Below are 20,376 nucleotides of genomic sequence, written 5' to 3' on the forward strand. Positions count from 1 at the left end.
TGGTTGCTCCTTCTCAAGCAAACTCAAAATCACAGTAAGCGAAACTAGGGAAAGCAAAACATTGACGTTATCCCTGGTTGGTCCTTTCCCTTACAAAGTGATAATTGAGAAGAGAGTGTTTTTCCCCAGCCCTCCACACTGTGGGGAATACTAGGTTTTATTTATAGCCTGAAGAATCGCAGTCATTCATAGTATTTAGGGGAGCTATTCTGAGTAATTTACATTACGAATTCTCAGCCAAGCCAGTATAATCATGATTGGTTTTCTTCCTTGAGTGTGACACTTTCTCCAATTAGTTTCTCTAGAAAGTGTTAGAGAAATTATTCAATGGCTTTTAATAACAGTGCTGTAGGAGAAAGATTTGAAATGCCATTGCCTGTGCAAATATAGCTTCAAAGTTATTGGTACATTAGTACTAGCTCTGTTAAAACTCTCCTAAAAGCAGCTCTGTGCGTGCTGTAATGACATCTTGAGTTGCAGTGTAGACATACCCTGCAGACATCCAGTAAAGAGTAGTTGTCATTGCTGTCACATCTCTAGTCCAAGCATTAAGGAGACAGAATACCTTTTTCCTCACTTAAAAGTGGGTCAGGCCTCATTTGTCACTTTAAAGTCGTCAGATGAGGATTATCTGTTTTCGTCTGTCCAATGTCTCCTCTGTAGCACTTGCTGATACCACTGCTAGAGTGGTTAATACAGGATCATAGGATGATTTGGATTGAAGGGAACCTCAGGAAGTTTCTGGTCCAACCTCCTGCTCTGAGCAGGGTCAACATTGAATTCAGACTGGATTCAATAGGAGAGGTTCCATGAGACTGTTCTCATAGGGAAAAAGATTTTGCATATTTTTCTTCTCAGTCTGATCATCCTCTTTTTTTGAAAAGGATTCTCCTTACCCTGTTGCCACATCCTTTATCTTCCTTTATTTTATTTTTTTTTCCATATCCATCCTATTCCCTAAAAAATAATCCCAAACCCATGATAAATTAGCCACATCTGGTCTCTGAAGGCAAATCACTAATGTCAAATTTTTAATCAAAATGTTGCTGAGAAGGTGGTCCACAAGAAACAGTGAGTGATAGCGTGCTCTGATTTAAAAGGGAACCACAGTGTTGTTCTGCCACAGTTGCTTTCCGTGTGATCTGTCTGATTTGACTTCTGCCTCCGTTCTTAGCCTCTGTGCTGTCCATTGCAGGACAGAAACTGGTATGTAATGTCCACAAATGCTTTTCAGCCTCCAATTAGAAATGGAATAAAAAATTATGAAATTACCTCCTTATCCTGATTCAGCTGGATGCTGTTCCATATCCTGGCTCTTGGATTCCTCCATCTGTCAGGGAGAATTTGGTATCACTCACTTTTACTGAGACTCATTACTGAGAAGAGTAATCTCTCTCCTTCTCTCTGAGGTGGAAAGAGAAATGGGCATGTTTCTTTCTCTTTTTAGTTTGTGACTTCACTGTTTAATACAGAAACAGTCTTAAAACAGCACTTAATTTTCCTTAACAGCTTTACGTCCAAAAACCTGCATATGCGATAAAGGACTACTGAGGAGGAAAAGATAACAAGGGATTGCGTTTGGAAAGTCCTGAATATATCCAGTCCTAGATATTTGCCATCTAGTTCTCCAGGATATGCATCATCTGAATAGAAGATATTTCCTGCGTGATACTGCTGAGCCTCCTCTTGTCTTGTGAGAGGAAGTTTTATTCACTACAGGAAATGTTGTTCAGTAATGAATTTTGAAGTATGGACTTAGTTTTCTGGGTTTTTTTATTTTTTGTTTTTTTATTTTTATTGTCATCATATCTACTGTCTGAATTGTTTCCCCTCTTGATTGAAAATCCAGGGAGGAAGGAATGTAAATGAATACAAACCTTATTGCTAGTTGATGCCTGTTCCTGCCAAGGACCAAGAATTTGGGTGAAGCAAGGATGGTCATAGCAAGAAGTTTTACAGAGCATCTTTCAGGCTTTAATTCTTAAATGCTAGCTGGCTGATCACAAAGCTCCCTACTAGACGGAAGCTTCTGCTGTGTTTCTGTTCAAGCAGCCTGTAAACAGTTCTTTGGAAAATGCACTTATTAGGATAAATATTCTCTATCTCTGTCTGGGCTGCCACTCTACCTTTTCATGCCCTGGCTCTATCCATGAACTGACATTGGAAGAGTTTCCCTTGGGCAGCAGAAGTGTGGTAATTGCCTTTAGAAAATGGAGACCAGGAAATGGGTTTATCAAGGTTTGATAAGTAAGTTTCAGCTGTCACTTCTGTTACTTTTTACAGTGAAATAAGGATTTCTTCCATTATTTCACTATCCTGAAAAAAGCAAAAATGTGCTTTGTCTGAAGTCCTATCCACTGGCGCTCTACGATTCCTTCAGAGTCCTACTGCTATAGAGCAATACTCTCTTCTCCTACTTTACCTGCACTTGGTTATGTGAACAACGAGGACATACCACTGTGCTGCATCAACAAGATCTGTTGCCAACAACAGATCATCCCCTTTGAGAAACACCAAAGGCATGTTAGCTAGTAGGTGGTGATGGGTTAACTGCATTTTGAAAGCACACAATACCCTGAATGTGTAGACAGATAACTGAAAACTCTTATCAAATAATCAGGTTGCAGGATTTATAGCTACGCAAATGTACTTCTCACTGAAAACTTATCAGTGATAACCTATCAATCTCTTCATTAGAAAAAATTCTTCCTTTCCCATTTAGAGTCCCCAGTTTTCAGAGAAGTGAAAACTCTGAAATCAGTGAATGCTTTTAGATGTGAAAGAGAGACACTATTGCAGCTCCTGACAGAGCAGCCAAAAGTACTGCTTTTCTTTCTATACTACATCAGGAGTGCGATATCTTGTATATATGCTTTAAAAAGTGTACTTTGTAGCTGTTGCCTTTTAAGCAAAATAGCAATGCATTTCCCAGATTCCTGTGCATTGATGAAGCAGCAAAATATATTTTGTACTAAATGCAAAACACTTTTTACTTCTAAATGTCGATGTATATTTCTTTATAATGTCAATAAAAGTTACAGAATTGAATTCTTGGTATTCTAGTTATTAGTATGATAAATGCTGTTCTGTTAAACTGAAATATATAAATAAAAAAAACTTTTACAAAGGTTGGTTAAGAGCTTGGTTTTCTATAAATTGTTAGCTGAATGAAAATGCCTCTTGGCCATAGGGGGCATTTGTAGTAATTATTAAATATGTGGAACCTCTTGAACTAGCAGTATTTCCTTTCATTGCCAGGCTTTCTAGAATAGGAAGTGCAACCCATCATGATAAGGTGAAATTGGAATAACGCATGTGCAAGACTTCTCTGAAGAACATTGGCAGAGGTTGGATGAATCAAAATAAGGATTGTCATATTCCAGGCAGGCAAAAAATTTTTGTTCTGAGGTTACCCAACAGCCAGCAAGAAATCCCGAGTGAATGTGAGTATATCTTACTCTGTTTAAAGCCTCTTCCCAGACAGCAATGGCAAAAAGAACCCTTCTGCTGTTCTTAGAACTGTCTGGTAGATACAGCTCCGAAGAGAAAAGCTTTCCATTCAGCTCCTCCTCCTATTGAAAGGGCTAACAACAGATATAAATGTGCTTAGAAGAAGAGAGGCTATAGAAAGGCTTTTAAAACTTAAGGCACGATCACAGGTTTGCAGAATACACCATCTGTAGATGAGAGGTCTTCCATGTTGTCTGTTTTTCTGAGAAAATTGTATTGAACCTGGAGAGAAATGGGTCTGGGGAAACCCATCATGTCCATCCCAGTGCAGAGCAGCACCCTTATGGATCCAGAAAAGGTGTAAGGGGAAGAGAGGACTTTCTCTACTCTCTACATCTGGTTGATTCCAGAGCATCTCACATCCTACAGGATAGACTCCTAATGTTTTTCCAGCCCTAGTGCTGTGAGTCATGCCCAGGTTTTGTAAACTGATGCAAAATACATGATGGTTCTCAAATGGGTCCTAAACAAGGCTGTGACCTTCATATGAGAAGTATTTTAAGGCTCCTCCTCTGGCTGACTCTGCTATATCACTATCAAGCCCTATCTTCAATAGAGGATAATGGGGATGGTCTTTAGAAAGAATTAACAGGTGACCTTGTCAAGGTATGTTCGTGGTCCAGCTGTCATGAACTGTGACTGAAAGACCTGGCAGAAGTAGAGACTAGGGCAGCTTTTACTACCCAGGCTAATTCACTCAGGAGCTCTGAACTAACGGTTGGAGGGAGGTGGCTGGTCACTTCCTTATGTGCACCACACCATCTAGTTAGTCACAGGATACAACTCTCTTTTTGTCTGACTCTTTGCCACTAATGTTTCTTCTCTTGTTGCTTGGTAACTGTAGCCAGCTTCATGCCTTCTGCCTGGCATGCAGTGTGCTGGCTTGTACCTTCTCACAACTTCTGGGGCTCAGAGGAACAGCAGCTCCTTTTACCCGTTCAAGAGACTCCCCACAATTGCCATACTGTGGAGAGACTCTGAAAGTCTTTTTAAAATGCTATCAAGAATGGTTAAGTTGTGGAACATACTTCCCTGTAGTGTTTCTGAGAATTTGCCAGCCTTCAATCTGCTCTGGGATGACATGTCACCAAGGCAAGGCCTAATGAAGTCCTTGACTCTAGTCAGTCATACGCTGAGAGTGGCATGATGTTTGGAAAATACTTCATTAATCTCTGCAGGGTAGGAGATGTCAGCTTCTGCCGTCCTAATCAGATCTGAAATGTGATAAAGGGAATGTGTATACCCTTTATGTAACCACAGGCAATTAAGTGTCCTACTCATCCCTGTATACTCAAACATAGTACTCTGTGGATGCTAGACTTATTTCCCTAGTGAATCAGGGGAAAAATCAAGTTCTATTTCATTTTTCACTTTATCACACCTACATTCATGTCAGACTAGTACTTACAGGAGGAAATAGAGGAAAAGTAAACACGCAATCAAGAAAAATTCCCATAGTGCAATCCAGTTGATGTCAGGCACTGCTTCGGTAAGAAAATCCTCAGGCGGCAGTCACATGTTGTTTGACATTGCCAAAAGCATGACAAAGGAAAAGAAGGATTAATATGAGTTCTTACTTAAGCCTTTAATGTAAATGATTAAATTTTAGATTTAGCCCAGTTCAATTTCTGGGCCACTCAACAACTTTCACGTAGTTGCTCACCTTTACTGGTAGTGCCTTACTTTAAAGGGATGAGATCAAGATAAAAGAAGTGAATTTGTTTATCCCGCTGCAATAGCAAGAAGGGCAGAGGATAAAGAAATAATCTGCGAAGGACCGCATCTCATGCTGCATACTTTTGATGTTTAAAAGAAGAGATTTTTATAAAGGTATTTTTATCTATCTTCACATGGAATCTGAGGACCAGAGTGTGTCAGTTTTCAATTTCTGCCTTTCTGTGGCTTAATCCAGTAGAATTTAAATAGCACTTCCTGGTGAGAAGCACCACTTGGTGGACAAAGAAAGTGATGAAGACAGTGTAACAGTGCAGCATAGAAAAACGTGGAAATTTCTCTATTAATGAGCCCAGAGAGGATATGCAGAACTCTAAGGTCTGTGATGTCAATTAGATCTTGTGTCACATGCTTCTGTACTTCCTCTGTGCTGCTTTCTCCTTAGGGAATATCCTAAGCCTGAACCCTACTGCTCTTTGAAGACGAACCCGTAAGATAGCTGTTTTGCTGAGGAGCTACATAAGGTGGCTAAGTTAAACTGACTCAGTTTTCACCTGTTCTCAGGGCTCAGGCTGTAAGAACTTGGACATTAAATTGCACTTCAGCATCCTGCTTAGTTGATGCTCTTTTCTACAAAATTTCCTAGTCCTGCTGGGCTTTTGCCAGGATCCTGGGGTGTTAGTCATTCCCCACAGTGGTGTTCAATCCTATCAGTTCAGGGATGCATGCCAGATTTGTAACAATTGCAGGAACCAGGCAGTGCAAACGGATGCCTGGGCCTTGTGAGATCGGACACAGTCTTGGAGTACGAGGTAACAATGCATTCTGAACACCACCTGCTCTGGCTACACTGGAATGACCAGAGATAGTGGCCACTGCCAGTGATGCTATGAGAATGAGCGTAATGGATGAGGGAGGTTGAATGTTGAGTCTTTAAACTCTTTTACAGCAACAGGAAAAGCTCACTGCGCAGCCTAAATCAGGTAGGAGCAAATGTAAAGTGCTGTATTGATATCTCAGTTCTGGCTCGTGCAGGGGAGGAAATCTGCTTTCCCTTTGATTTAGACAATTGCTTCTACCTCTGCAAGAGAGAAGCATCTCAGGGAATCCAGAAACATTTGTCTTCCTGCTCTGGGGTATAGACCAACTGAGAAAGAGAAGACAAGTGGTTATATGCCATGAAAAATTTTGTGGTGAAATGAGGTGGATTTGCCATTAGTAACAGCCTATGTTTTGCTCAGCTTCCCATTTTTCATTCTTTGATCTTCTCCCTGGAGTAGGAATGGGTGGTGGGAGCAACATCTGCTCCATTTATGTTGTTGATTGCTCTTGTAGTTTGGACCTGGGAATAAGGAGAAGCTTAAGCTCTTGCAAGAGCATCTGCAACTTTAGAGGTTATTGTGAGACACATGTACCCCATCCACCTAAGGAGACCCGGAATGGAGAAGTCCCTATCCAAAATTCCTTCCCACTGCTACTTCTAGACATGTTGCTAGTCTGCTTTTTCTGGCCCAAACTGAAACCGGGAGCCACTCCACCTGGAGATGATACATGATTGCTGTGGTGGGGAAGTAGCTTTCCATTGCTCTTAGGCTGTCAACTGTGTTTTTAGCTAGAGAGCTAACCTCACTGTTGGGTGCAACTTTGTGCTGGCCTGAGGAACAGAGCAGGTGGCTTGAATCCAAGCCAGTGCTGGTGTGAGCAGACACACTGTATATGGATGCCTTGGGCTGGCCTCCATGTTCTTGGCTGCTGATACAAGAGACTGTAGGAGACGCTCTGCTGATAAGAGACACTGAAGTGAATCCTTTCCAATATTCTTTAAAAAATACGTACTCCAGAGCTTAACACACTGCCCTGAAATGGCATCACTAGTGCTAGACATACTGTTAATAAGCACACCACTGTATTTGGTGTGCCTTTCTTTTAAACTTTCTTAGCTTTTTTCGTCATGTCTCTTTTAGCTGCATCATTCTGCTTAGAAAGCCACTTCTCTTGTCTTCTAAAATGGTTCTAAGTCCTGTTCAGGCTCATTGTCCCTTGTCTTGCAGGTGTGACTAGCCAGTTTTGCTCTTTAGCTATATGTGAATAGATGTATTAAAACACAAGATTCTTTTCATCTTGTTACCCGTACCAACCCCACCTGCTGTGTGACCTGTGCTGTCACTGTTCACCAGCTCCTTAGCCTTGATCACAACACAGTGGTTCCTTTTTGCATTGGGCCCTCATTCCTCGGGGCGCTAGAGCTGCACATCTGTCCATTTGATTAACATACATTCAAAAATGCTGCAGAAATGGAAGCTAATTCTGTTCAGAGCAAGAGGAGGAGGGCTCCTGGCTCAGGGGTGTCTTTGCCTATTTCTGTGACTATTTGCTGGATTCTTGTTTGCCGAGAAATGACTTACAGCCCATGTGAGACACAAACATCCCTTTATCACACAGCTTGTATCACCCTAATGGAATTCTGTCAGCTGAGGATAAAATGTGGACTAAGAAAGCAATTATAGAGTGAATCTCCTAGCTGCAGGAAGAGCTGAGAGATGGGGACAGAGTGCCCAGCTGGAGTAATTTCCTGTCTCACTGGCCTCTAAATCTTACTGGGAAGAGATCAATTTTCCTTTCCTAACAGCATCAGCTCCAGTCACCCTGGCTCAGGATCCTGTGAAATGCTGGAGTGTTGAGATCTAGGCATAAAAGGAATAATTTGAAAATTGCAACTTCTTTGTTATTGACCTAGAAATTACTGGAAAATGGGAAACCAAGGTTACAGACCTTCTGTCCGATCTCGCTATTTCCTTTCTTAACTTCCTGTTGAAGGAGAGGACTGATCATTCCAATGGTCCATAAGATAGGAGCTTCCCACCCTGGGCTATAACTTCCAACACTGCACAGTCCTCCACCTACAGCTCACTGCTTTGGCTCTTACTAAGAGAGGAAAATCACCACCTCATGATCTGCTAGCAGCTTTCCCCAACTATGCTGTTTTTTTCTGGAAGGTCCTACTTGCATGGCAAGAGCACAGTAAGGTCCTGCCCTTAGCTTCTCACTCCTTCAAGGTCCGTTTATGCTGTGTAACTAAAGTTAATTAGTCTCATAAATTCTTAGTGTGTCACTGCTCTATTGCTTTTTGGACTCCCAAAAATGTCAGTGTGCATAGATTCTGTGCAGTTTTGCCAAGAGGAAGGGCATTCTGGTGAACTATAAACCTAGGGTGAGACCTCAAACATAAAATTGACTTGTATTCAACTGTTTCCTCCTACTCATATCTGACCTGTTGTTGCCTGTATCTGCTCGGTTGCCTGTGTTCATTAGCTGGCTTGTATCTTACTGGAAAAGGAGTTTCCTGGTGTTTTTTTAAAAGTCCATCATGCTGGAGGAAGCATATTTAGGAGGTGAATGTCAGAGAACGTTAGAGAAACTCAGAAATAGCCAGGTCTCTGTCTGCTCAGCAAAGAAGCCAGTTACTATTTTGAAGTCTCCTGGTCTTGGAGGAGGCAGGCAGATAAAGTGCTAAACAGGACTTCTTCATTTCAAGTTTTAAATTTGGAGCCATTGTAAGGGCCAGGAGCAGCCCAGTGCTCAGCTGCTGCCTCCTGAACGTGTAAGCCCAGCTGAGCCCTTTGGCTTGGACTGATCTCCACATTGTATCCCAATCAGTATAGGTAGAGCTGAAACAGGAGTTGATTACAGGCTGATATAGAAAGCAAGCATGGTAGAAATAAGGAGTAGGGGACGACAAGAAGCTCCTCTGACTGTGAAGGTTTCTCAGGATACTGATGCTCTGCAAGGGGAGTGCTTGAATACCTGGGAGACGACCCTTGTGGTAAAGACAACGGACTGGGAATATTTGGGCCCTTTTATTCTGGTCTCTAAGACTTCTCCTTTTCTGCCTGACAGCAGAGATGTTCATTAAGCAGCAGCCAGAATAGGCTCTTCTGTCTGTAACAAGCTAGGGAAAGAACCTTCATCTTGAGCAAGGAGCATGTTCAAAGAGAATGAGGATTCAGGCAGCACTAGTACAGCAGCCTTATGGAGCGTACAGAGTGGTTGGCAGGAAAATGAGACAGTCAGTACACTGAAATGAGAGGAGACATTGAGGACTGTCATCCCTGCTTGCTTTCAAGCATGACTTAGCGAGTGTAAAACACTGATCATGCTCTTTGTCCTTGTTATTCATGGCTGTATGCCCCATTCGTCAAAGATTTTTCTGGCCTCCTCCTGCAAACACACACCTTTTTTTTACCTTACAAAAGGCACTTAGTTCCCCTAGCTTGACATCATTACAGCATTTGGTGATTATCTTTTGCCATGATGAGCCTTCTGATTGTCTCCGACATCACCTGTAAGTTGTAGATTGTCAATGGTGCTCACAGCGCACAAACCTACAGAGGCAAATTGGTGTTCTCAGACTCTTGAGTTCAGAACAGCTGACTTGGAGGAACTTGGGGACAGCACATTAACAGGCCCTGTTCAACATGTTTGTGAGTGCCCTGGGACGAGGTGAGAGAAGGAGGTGAGAAAGTTTGTTGGTGATACAAAGCTGCTTAGGGTTGAAGGATGGGGTCAGCTGTGAAGAACTGCAGAAGGACCACAAGAGGCAGAGGGACTGGGCAATAAATGGGCCAGTGAAATTCACTGTAGATAAATGAAGAGTGATGCTTGTGGGGAAAAACAGTCCTAGCTTTGCATGTGAAACACTGCGCTCTGAGCTGACTGTTTCTACCCAGCTTTGAGCTATTGCTGGGCAGTTCCATGAAAACATCTACTCAGTGCTCAGGAGTGGCCAAAGAGTAAACAACATCAGGAGTCATTAGGGAAGGCCAGGAGAATACGACAGAGAACACCATGGTGGCCCTCTGTACACCTGTGGCTCACTGGCTGCTTACCCACCATGTCTTGGTCTGATCTCCTTCACTCGGAAAGGATACAGGAGAGCTGGAGAAGGTTCAAGGAAGGGAAACAGGGATGACCAAAAACATAAACTATTCCCAGGTGAGAAGAGAGTAAGTAAGTCTGCATTCTTCAGTCTAGCAAAAACTATTTTTAAGGGGAGGAGGGGATAACGAACAATCTATAAATTCATGACTGGCCTGGAGAGGGTGGAGAGGTATTGGTTGGTTTGCTCTCTCTTCCAATAGGGGGAGTAGTGGACACCTAACACCACGGTGTTGGGAAACAGATTCAAAACATAAGAGTTGGCTATTTAAATAGCAGGTAGCTGAGCAGTGGGCACATTTGCCACAAGATGTTCAGGGTTGCTGAAAGTTACTCAGCTTCATGAGGAGACCCAACAAAAAGAGAGATCTACTGAAAAATCACTAAATCTGTAAAAAATCTGGCTTAGGTAGTCCATAAGCCAAAAATATTTGAGAGAAGGATGAGTCCTAGTGGGAAATATCACGTGTTTCCTAATTCTTGTGCTTTCTTCTAAACATGTGGCTTTTGTCCCCACCTAGAGGCAGAATCCTGGGCTAGGTGGACTCTTTATGTGACCCAGTGCAACTACTGTTGTGTTCTTACTGTTAGGCTACTGGGTAGGAGTTCGTGTGTGTGTATATCTGACGTCTCAGACAGAAGGCTTTCAGCGAACATGCATATAATTGTGTTTGGTATACTTAGGGTGCCAAAGGGGAGTTTCATGCTAAGTGTTAATAAACATTGAGTCAATGTGGGGAGGGGAAGATGCTGAAATATGCTGTTATTACTATGTTGTCTCATTCCTTTGGTTTAGGAGCATTACTGCTTGATGGGAGGAAAACACATCACCTGATGTGTTCCTGGGCTTCCTGGGTTTTGTGTGCTCTTAGAAAAGCTTCCTTGGCTTTGTGTGCTCTTAGAAAAGCTGAGCTTGTGATGCTGCACCAGGTGTGACCGCAGTGCTTGTTGACCAGCACCAAGGAACTGTGAAGCATCCCTTTCCAATAGTGTAGACTCAGCTGTAGTGTGCTCTTGCCAATCCTTTGGTGATTTGCATCCCTCTTCCCTGAGTCTTCTATTCTTGATTTGTGGATGTCAGAACTGAACGCGATCTAGTTGTGGACACTGCTGCCGTGTAAATACAGTATATCTCTGTCCTCTTAGCTGAGTTACCTTGTTCGTGCAACAAAGGCTAAAATGAGACAATGCTGAGCAGGGAACTCATGTTTAGCCAGCTGTCTGCTGTTACATCATTAAAAATTTCTCAGAGCCGCTCCTTTCCAAGTCCCTTGTTGCCATTCTGCATCTTTAGCTCTTAGAAATCTTACTTTATATGTAGTCGTACTGGTATTCCCTGTTTGCTGGTGCAAAGCTTTCTGTGTAATCCAGAGTGCTTTTTATTTTCTGTTATTTATTTACCTGTCCCCCAAGATCTGTATAAATTCATTGATGATTATTTTGTATATTTTTATCACACTATTACGTAGCGTAGGCAAAATCATATCTGAGTGGGAGCCACAAATACATATACTTTCTGAAATTTGCCAAGTATTCAGTTTTAAACCATTTAATATACATCAAGCTGAATATGAGTCCTTCTAGCTTGTTGCATAGTAGCAACAGAGTATCTTTGTTATCCAAAATAGTTCAGAGTGAGAAGTTTTTTTTTTTGATAGTATAAAGAATTCAAATGAAAAATTAATGCAAAATATATCAACACTAACGCATTCAACATTTAAACTCATAAGAAGCTACACATCATGCTAGGGTTGGTGTAAAAATGAGCTTTTGGAAAAGTGAACCAAGCTCAAGTCGGTACAACATACGATAGAATCACAAAATCAGGGTTACTGAGATTGGAGGGGACCTCAGGAGGTCTCTAGTCCAATCCACTGCTCAAAGCATGGGCAGCTAGGAGATCAGACCAGGTTGCTCAGGGCTTCATCTAGGCTGGTCTTGAAAACCTCCGAAGATGGAGACTGCACAATGTCTCTGAGCAACCTGTTCCGATACTTGACTCTCCTAATAGTGAAAGAGTTTTTCCTTTCTACATTATAATCTGTTCTCTCCTGCACTGATTAAAGGCCTAGATCAGCAAGGATAAAACTTCTGGTGCTGCAGAAAGGGCACCTTTGCTGTTGTCATCCAGTTGTATAATAATAAATTGAGTCTGCTAACTATAATTTCAGATTTGCAGATTAGCAGAAGTCATACGATCTGATTTACTCTCCTGCTCTGCTGGAGTCATTCCTAAAAAGAAAATAACTAGAAAAGCTTGCGAAAATGGTATAAACCTAAACAATGGTAAAAACTTATCTGTCAAAATGTTGATTCTGACTTGTTTTCAAATTTTTTGGATGGCTTACTTTATTACTTACTGTTTTTGGATGGCTTACTTTATGCTGGAAATTATTTGGTAAGGTTTATTGGTGAGCAGATGAATCAAACTGACATTTCCATTACCAACAGGAGATCTCTCTGTGGTCAAAATTCATGGAGAAGAATGTGAGATGATAGCAAGACTATTCTTTATGTTTAATATTGTCAGAGAAATGAAATAGCTCCTGTTATTCATCTCCCTGGGATGGTAATGTATCTCTGAATATTAACACAAAACATGGGGATCTGATCAAAACCCACTTCCAGCAAGGCTTTGATATAACACTCTTCAGAACATTGAGAAAATGTACTCTTCACAGCTGCGATCTAGTTTGCATCTCAGTGTGGTACTTTGGTAAATCAATGCACATTCTGTCCTCATGTATCCTGGTCTGGAGTCCTTCAGGATCTCCTGGTGTCAGTCTTCCACCTGTGGGAGTAGCAGTAGGGCCCTAGGGAGAGCTGCAGCTTCGTGATCTGCTCGTGGTATGGGAATAAGAGTGTTTTCTTTGTCTGCTCATGTGCCATGCCCATACTAAGCTTAACAATGGGTATTCAAACGAGACATAAGATGGAGTTCCAGCTTGGCAGGATTGTGTTTTCCTCTTGCTGCAAGGTCAGAGCGGGAGCACAAGCTTCAGTTCCACCTCTGGCCTAGCTGTGGAAGGGCCTGGTGCCTTGGTAGCAGGGCTCTGGCTACCAGAAGTTTGCAATAGGTGTTCAAGTTGTCTTTTCCTAGGAGTTTGAGGTTTGGACTAGAGAGAAAACTGCTTGTCTTATTGAGCTGTAAATTCAAATGCAACATCCAGCAGTTCTCTCCAGTGTTCTGTCTTAAGTCCGCTTGCTTTCCAGGTTGTCCATTTCTTTTCTATAGCCCTTCTACTTGTTGGACACTTTTTTGCCTGTCACAGTTCCAGGGGGGAGAAGATGCCCAGGAGGGTTCCAGATTAAGGTGAATAAGTAATCACCTGTAGGAACACATGAACGTAAGAAATGGAAAAGGGGCTCCAAGGGCAGTTTCACCTTGGGAGTCAAAGATTGTAAATTTAGTGTGAAAATTACCAGTCAAGTTGAATTGAACTGTGGAAAGGGAATTAGGTGTATAAATGAATACAGAACAAGAGCGAGGAAGCAGGCATTCATGTAGGAAGACTAGCGAAGGGATTAATTGCAATCTAGGATATGGCCCAAACCCTTGTGACTGAATTTTCAGTAAAGATGATGCTAATAATGAATATAAAGATAAACTCAAAGTTGACAGTTGCCTAAATCTATAGTTCTATTATGTTTTAAGTCATAAACCAGAAGGGTTGGTGGACTCATTTTGCAGAAATTTTTCACCTAATGAAAGAGTATTATTATTGACAGTATGAAAGGGTAAACCATGAGGTCATAAAATGTATGATTAAATTATTGGTTTTGATTGTAATTACACATAATAAAAATCTGTGAGAAGTCTGAAAAATGAATTGGCAATGTATGTAAATCTAAGCACATACAGTAAAGGACCCTCCATAATAGCGTCATGGAAACTTTACCATTTATCTTCTTTATCCAATAATGCAAATTTAAGTCAAGCTTCTGCAGCATGTTTAGCCTATACCCAGATGATCCTCCAGTACAGTGCTTCTGGGAGAAGAAAACTCCTCAGGTTTTATAGTGTGGATCTGCAAGTAACTCCAGTGCAAGTCGTTGGCATGACTTCTCTGTTTTTGTTTTGTTTGTTGTTAGATTTTTTTATAGCATTACATGGTTTAGTTTTTGCTACACAAATTTTATTAATTAGTTTGTCTTACTAGAAGACTATCTGATAAAAGGGATTTGACCAGATGACCTCCAGAGGCCCTTTCCAACCTCAATTATTCTGTGATTCTAGGAACAACATGAATCAGGACCCTCTGTTTAACATAACTTACCTGCTGTAGAATCTGTTCTGCCAGCTGAACCCTACTGAGCCACAGCATGGTGAATATTAATAGACTGCTTAATTAACTCAATCAATCAGTACGAACTACAGATTGCCTGAGGCTGGGAAAAGCGTTCATGTCCTTACACTTCTGAATAGGCATCTGCTCCTAGAGATGACACTGGGGAAGAGAGCCTTTTGGTCTAACCTGTGCAGTGGCTCTTAGGTCCTTGGGTTATATATAGGGATGAATACAAAACAGTACATGTTACTCGAATGAGTGTTATACTAATGAATCTCTCCAGCTGGGTATGACTGGAGAATAGTGAATGTACTACCTATACTTAAGGAAAGAAAAATGATTTGGTCTAGTATTGGCTCTTCAAACTCGAAAGTACACATTCAAGAGAAAAAATGTTATATAGTTATTTGGAGAATAGGATAAAATGCAACATGGATTTATGGACTATTCTGATGTTTTTCACTGTGTGTCTCTATACAGGTGAAGGTGGCAACATTTTGGGAGAAGGCTTAGACTAAGGAGCAGTGTAAGTACAGAGCAAATCACTATGAATTGTCCAAGAAGAATGATGGCTGAATCTTTTCGCTTGTCAGAGTAATAGGACTGGGTAACTGTCTTTCTGCCTGAATAGCAGTCAGAAAGACCTAAAGTCTTAAGACAGGGCATGCTTGTAATAGGACACATTTCTGGCAAGAGCAGGATGCTAAACTTGAAAGCCAAGCAATTGCTTTCATGCCCACATATTTAAGATATTGCGATATTATTAGTAGGTATACTGACTTGGTTTTGTTACTCTCCAAACAGAATGGATCTTTCTACAAGTGTCAGTGTTCAAGCTCTCACCTTGCTATTGCATTAGGAATAGCTGGTTAGAGAGAAAATAAACTAGCCACAGGAAATCTCTTTTGGATGTGTGGGAAGAAGGCTGTGGTTCTCTCTCCAAGCAAACCTAAGTAACAGCAAACAAAGCTAAGGCTTAGGAAAGAATGAGAGGACATTGTAAAGCACAGGGGTACAAACAACAGGAAGCAACCAGCAAAATGAGCTCCCTGACAATAAGCCACTCTAGAAAAAGCACGTGAGGTGGCTCAAGTGCTGCAGTGTAAGAAGAGACCATCCTTACAGAGGCAGAGCTGTCTTAAAGGTACAAATGCAGTGGAGGAAAAAAAATCAAGCAAGGAGTCTGTAAAGGAGAAATGTAGTTGGTGTATCCTGTTGCCCTTTTCAAACGTTCTCTGCAAGTGATTACTTGGGCTACTACTGCAGGTAAGCCAAAGAGGACAGATACTAGGGCTCGGAAGTTACAGATGCCAGTGACTTTCACCTAGTTCAACCCCCTGCTTACAGCAGGGTCAACTAGAGCAGGTTGCTCAGGGCCTTGTCCATTTAGATTTTGAATGTCTCCAAGGATGGAGACTCTCCAAAGTCTCTGGGCAATCTGTTCCAGTGTTCAACCACCTTCACTGTAAAAAAGTTTAAATGGAATTTCGTGTATTTCAATCTGTGCCAGTTGCCTCTTGTTCGTTCACTGGATACCACTGTGAAGAGTCTGGCTCCATCTTCTTTACACCATCTTATCAGATGTTTATACACATTGATAAGATCCCCTCTATGCCTTTTCTTCTCCAGGCTAAAGAGTCCTAGCTCTCTCAGCCTCTCCTCATATGACAGATGCTCCAATCCCTTAATCATCTTCATGGCCCTTCAGTGCAAGTTGCTCAAGGAAACATGAAATCTGATAAATTCTAGCTGGAAGGTGGTGACAGGAAAAAAAACAGGTAGGAAAATAAAAGCATACGGAAGATCATCTGGCGAGACCGGTGAGCTCTAGCTGAATCTGATTAACCTGGAAGATCCACTGGAATTGCTAAAAATGATCAATGCCAGAGTAGAAGACATACTTCAGCTCTCTAAAATAAGTGAGAGTGATTCACACCAAGCCATATCCAGAAGGATGACACTGAAACCTGAAAGGGCCCCAGAACCACCAATATCTAACAGGACTGTCTTTGGTGACACAAAGCTAATATAAATAATTCATAGATCTGTGCTAAAACTTATTACTAGAAGGCATGAGGAGTACAAGGCAATAAGAGAAAGTTTGACTCTCTTGTCTGGCCTTGTGAACAGAGGCTATTCTTATAGGATCAGCTGTATCAAGATTTTATAGGCAGAGAGGGTAGGCAACTGCAACATATGCAGACTGATATTGCTAATAGATACATTATTTGTATTTTATTTTGTTCAGTTCCGCATCCACTTACAACTGTGGAAAGCTCTGAAGAGAGACCTCTGAAAGAGGCAGGGTCCGATCCGTCATATAAAAATGTATCTGGAGCAGTGCATGTGGGAGCACTGTTAGAGAAGGGCCAGACTACTTCTATCCTATCTGAACAAGAGTGCTGCCTTTTGTTACCCTAAAAGGCCATGAAAATAGGATGTAAATGCTTGTAGAAGTGTGTGTTTGTGTGCGACACAAACATCCTCTCCACTGTGCAGAGAGCGTTCCAGAAAATTTGTTATAATCCAGTGTAGTGCTCACTGGGGTGTGTGATTTGCTCCAACAGGGCACTGCATTTCCAGAGACGGTGTCCATCCTACTCACCTCTGGTGACCTGTGCTGACCTCTGTGACCTTGTTTTGCTGGGTCCTTGCTTCAGTGTTGTGACTGCCCCAAGAGAGTGTGCTGTGTACAACCCTGTGTATTGTTGTAGCTACCTGGTAATTTGCCATGTGACAGTGTAGATCCTAGCCTTAAGTATGGTACAGAGAAGCTGAATGAGCAAAGTGTTGTGCTAGGGTCCACAGATCAGCTCGAAAGTAAAATGAAGTGCTAGAAACAAGGAGCTTAATCTGTTCATAAGCCCAGCAGAGAACAATATAGACACAGTATGCTGAAAGACAAATAGGATGTCTTATACAAATGTCAGAACAATCCCAAAATGCCTTGGAGTAGTGGAGCCCAGAAGTACAGACCAAGTCCTTTGAGTATACTGCCCCTTCCCATCCTCCTGTGATGTCTTGAGCCATGATGACACTGGGAATGATCTGTTTTACTTTTTTTTAAGTAACAATTTTTCTTCTTCTCCCCATTGTTATTGGAATAACCTTAAGAAGGCTATCGTGTCCTGCAGTCTAGTGCAGGGAAAGGCAGGTTGAACCCAAAGGTGGCTTTTTGCCTGTGCAGCCATCCTCAGTGGCCTGGCAAGGAAAATGGCAGCAATGTGCAGGAGCGAGGTGCTCTGATTTTTGCCAGCTGGGATCAGGGGAGTGACTGCTTCTAGGAACTGTCAATGACACTGTGAAAGGGGATGAGTGAACCAGGAGGGCAGGGAAGCAGTATCTGCACAAGGGCATCCTTCCATCTCATCAGTTCTTTACAAAACTGGCTACAACTCCAGTCCTGTCAAGTGCAATCAGAGGTAGCCTGGAGCCATGCATACATCTCCTGCTCTATGAGCAGAACCTGATGGACAAACTGTTGTTCATTTACTGCTCTTTGCTGCATCCCAGCTGGGGGCGGAGGACCTCCAGAACCATTTTCCTCTGTTGCCTCCATGACCGGAGGCCTTCTTCCCTCAGGGCAGACACCATAACAATGATCACTTTGAGGGGCCTTTGCAAGCAGCCAGTCTTTCAGCTCTGTAGTGTGATCACCAAGGAACACGAGCTCCTGATGCACAAGTATGTCTGCTGGTGGGTCCTAGACACTGACCATCTGTGCTTGTCATGATCCAGGACCTGTTAGTGTGGCCCATCTGAAATTTCCCAGTTGTGTCCTCCCCCTCGGCAGTGGCTTCTCAGTGAGTGGGGACTCTTAGCTCTTTGCAACTCAGTCACGGAATGGGTCTAATGTAGGTGAACCTGCAGAGGGACCTTTCCCCCTTGAAGATGGATTCCTTGACTTGGGCAGTCAAAAAGCCAATTTTGGTATATTCCTGCCCTAAAACTAATTCTCTCTCTGTTCCTGTGGCTTAGCCACTGGCTTCCAAATGCTGTCCACAGCTTCAGGTTGCCCTGAGCTGCTGGCAGCAGTTGTGCATGGGCATTACACGGCCACAGAGTTAAAAGCTGCTTGCTTATTCTCTAGTTTGTCGTCAGAACTATTTCAGACACTAACAGGTAGAATATGGCTGCTATACAAGGTTGTCAATTTTATTTTAGAGAAGAAGCTTTCTGCTACTGCACTCAACGATCTTTTAACAAGTCTTCATTCCCATGAACTTCCCAAGTGCTTGTTGGAGGGCAAGTGTTCCAATATCCAAGCAGTACCTTTTGTGACACCTCTTAAAAGTGACCATGCTAATGTGGAAATAGGATTCACTTCCAGGCAGGTAACAACTTCAAACTGAATTTATGATCTGAGGGATGGATGAGGTTCTCATAGTCAAATACAGCAAAGCAGATGTGTGTGGAGCCAGGGCTAATGAAGGTGAGCAGAAGGAGAGAGCGAGTGTTCACACAGTAGTTGGTGATCTGATTTAAGGGACAGACAAAGGCAGGAAAAATGCTGTAGGGATGGTTAGGGCTTCCCTGCAGCCAAAGGGTACTTAGTCAGCAAGGCCAGTGTTAGAAGCAGGTTCGAGATGAGTTTCTGGAGTATTTGAGGTCCTGAATGGAGGGACATGAAGAGTACCGGCTAAGCAAAAGGAATGAAGGGTGGTGTGACAAGAGAGGAGCATCTCCATGAAGGAATGCCAGAGCCATGTCCATCCAGTCTGTACCCATTAGGAGGAATATTAGAATTTCATGAACACACACTGTGCTTTTGCCCATGAATCAACAGCCAGGCTAGTAAATACCCTAGCACTCCAACTGTTCCACTGTGAGGCAGAGGCCTGGTCACAGAAGGTTCTCGCCACACTTTGGGCTGCTGATTGCAAAGTAGCAGCACAGAACCGGGGACTGAGCTTCCTCTTACTATGGAAGACTTTTTCTAAATCGCTGCAGCGCTGAGCATTGAAAGCCTACCCCATAGCCGAGGCATGATCATGTAGAGAGGCAGTCTGATAGCAGCAGTAGCTGTATTATCTATTCTGTTAAGAGAGTGCGGAGTTGTTTAATTGGGAGATGGGATTCTAAAGACAGCCTGTGAAGCCGCATGCTGAAAGGTAGAGAAGAACACAGATATATTAATAGTAAGCAGAAAGACCAAATCTCATCATTCCTTGTTTGCTTATCCAGGATTTCGGGATAAGGAGTATGCATGTATGCTCTCTCTTCCTCAGTCAAGGCTGTGCAACTCAGATCTGAAACAGCCTTTTCAATACATAAATTGCTGTTCAAGCACAGCAATGAGTGACAGCGTTGTTATACTGCACATTTGGCATTATGAAGGTAGAGGACCTGGACTGCAGTCAAGCAGTATTTGTCCATAAACGTCACTGCCCATTAAAAGGGGGAAGTGATCTCACAGAGATATGCACTAATGCATAAAAAAACAAGAACCTGGGCTCCTATTACACATGTCCTAGATGCTGGATCGTTAAGTGAGACAGGTAGCACGGGTAACCAGCACGAAGTAGGGAAGACATGCACCAGAGGAGCACCATTGTCATATGAAGACAGAGCATGGTTGTCAATGTATGTGAGCTGTTCTGTTTGCTTAGTTACCAGAAACTGGGAAAGATGGAAGTCACAGACTCCTACCTTTACCTGTTCCAGTGGTGGATAGTTATGTCCATCATGTCTGAACTGACGTAGGGGCATATTGTACATCCTCGTATCCTTGCCTCTTGGCCCTCTAGTTACCTAGAATGGAGACCTGTATGAGCGCACTGTAGCTCTTGACCAGCCTGTGTGCTCTGCTTTTCTTCCCATGCAATCCATGATGCAGGAGGGCAGGGGAGGGTGGTTTGCTGCATGGCCAGATCTCACCCTATTGTGTGTTCAAGTTAAGATTGTTGTTTGATTTGATGTGCAAAGTATTTGTAGACAAAAAAAAAAAAAAAGACAGGCAAAATTTTCT

The 20,376-nt window shown here is 42.5% G+C and overlaps 1 protein-coding gene across 5 annotated transcripts in view; it reads left to right on the forward strand.

Annotated features, from left to right (window-relative positions):
* KATNIP (katanin interacting protein) overlaps positions 1–3,127 on the forward strand; it is an 82,558-nt gene extending 79,431 nt beyond the window's left edge. For all 5 annotated transcript variants that reach the window (XM_068908405.1, XM_009674651.2, XM_009674654.2 and 2 more), the window contains one exon: positions 1,510–3,127. In XM_068908405.1, coding sequence (XP_068764506.1) covers positions 1,510–1,565 — 56 coding nt within the window. In that variant the 3' untranslated portion in view covers positions 1,566–3,127. The remainder of the gene's footprint in view (positions 1–1,509) is intronic.
* The last annotated feature ends 17,249 nt before the right edge of the window (positions 3,128–20,376 follow it).

The sequence above is a fragment of the Struthio camelus genome, chromosome 15 (genome assembly GCF_040807025.1).
Source record: "Struthio camelus isolate bStrCam1 chromosome 15, bStrCam1.hap1, whole genome shotgun sequence".
Classification (NCBI taxonomy): Eukaryota; Metazoa; Chordata; class Aves; order Struthioniformes; family Struthionidae; genus Struthio; species Struthio camelus.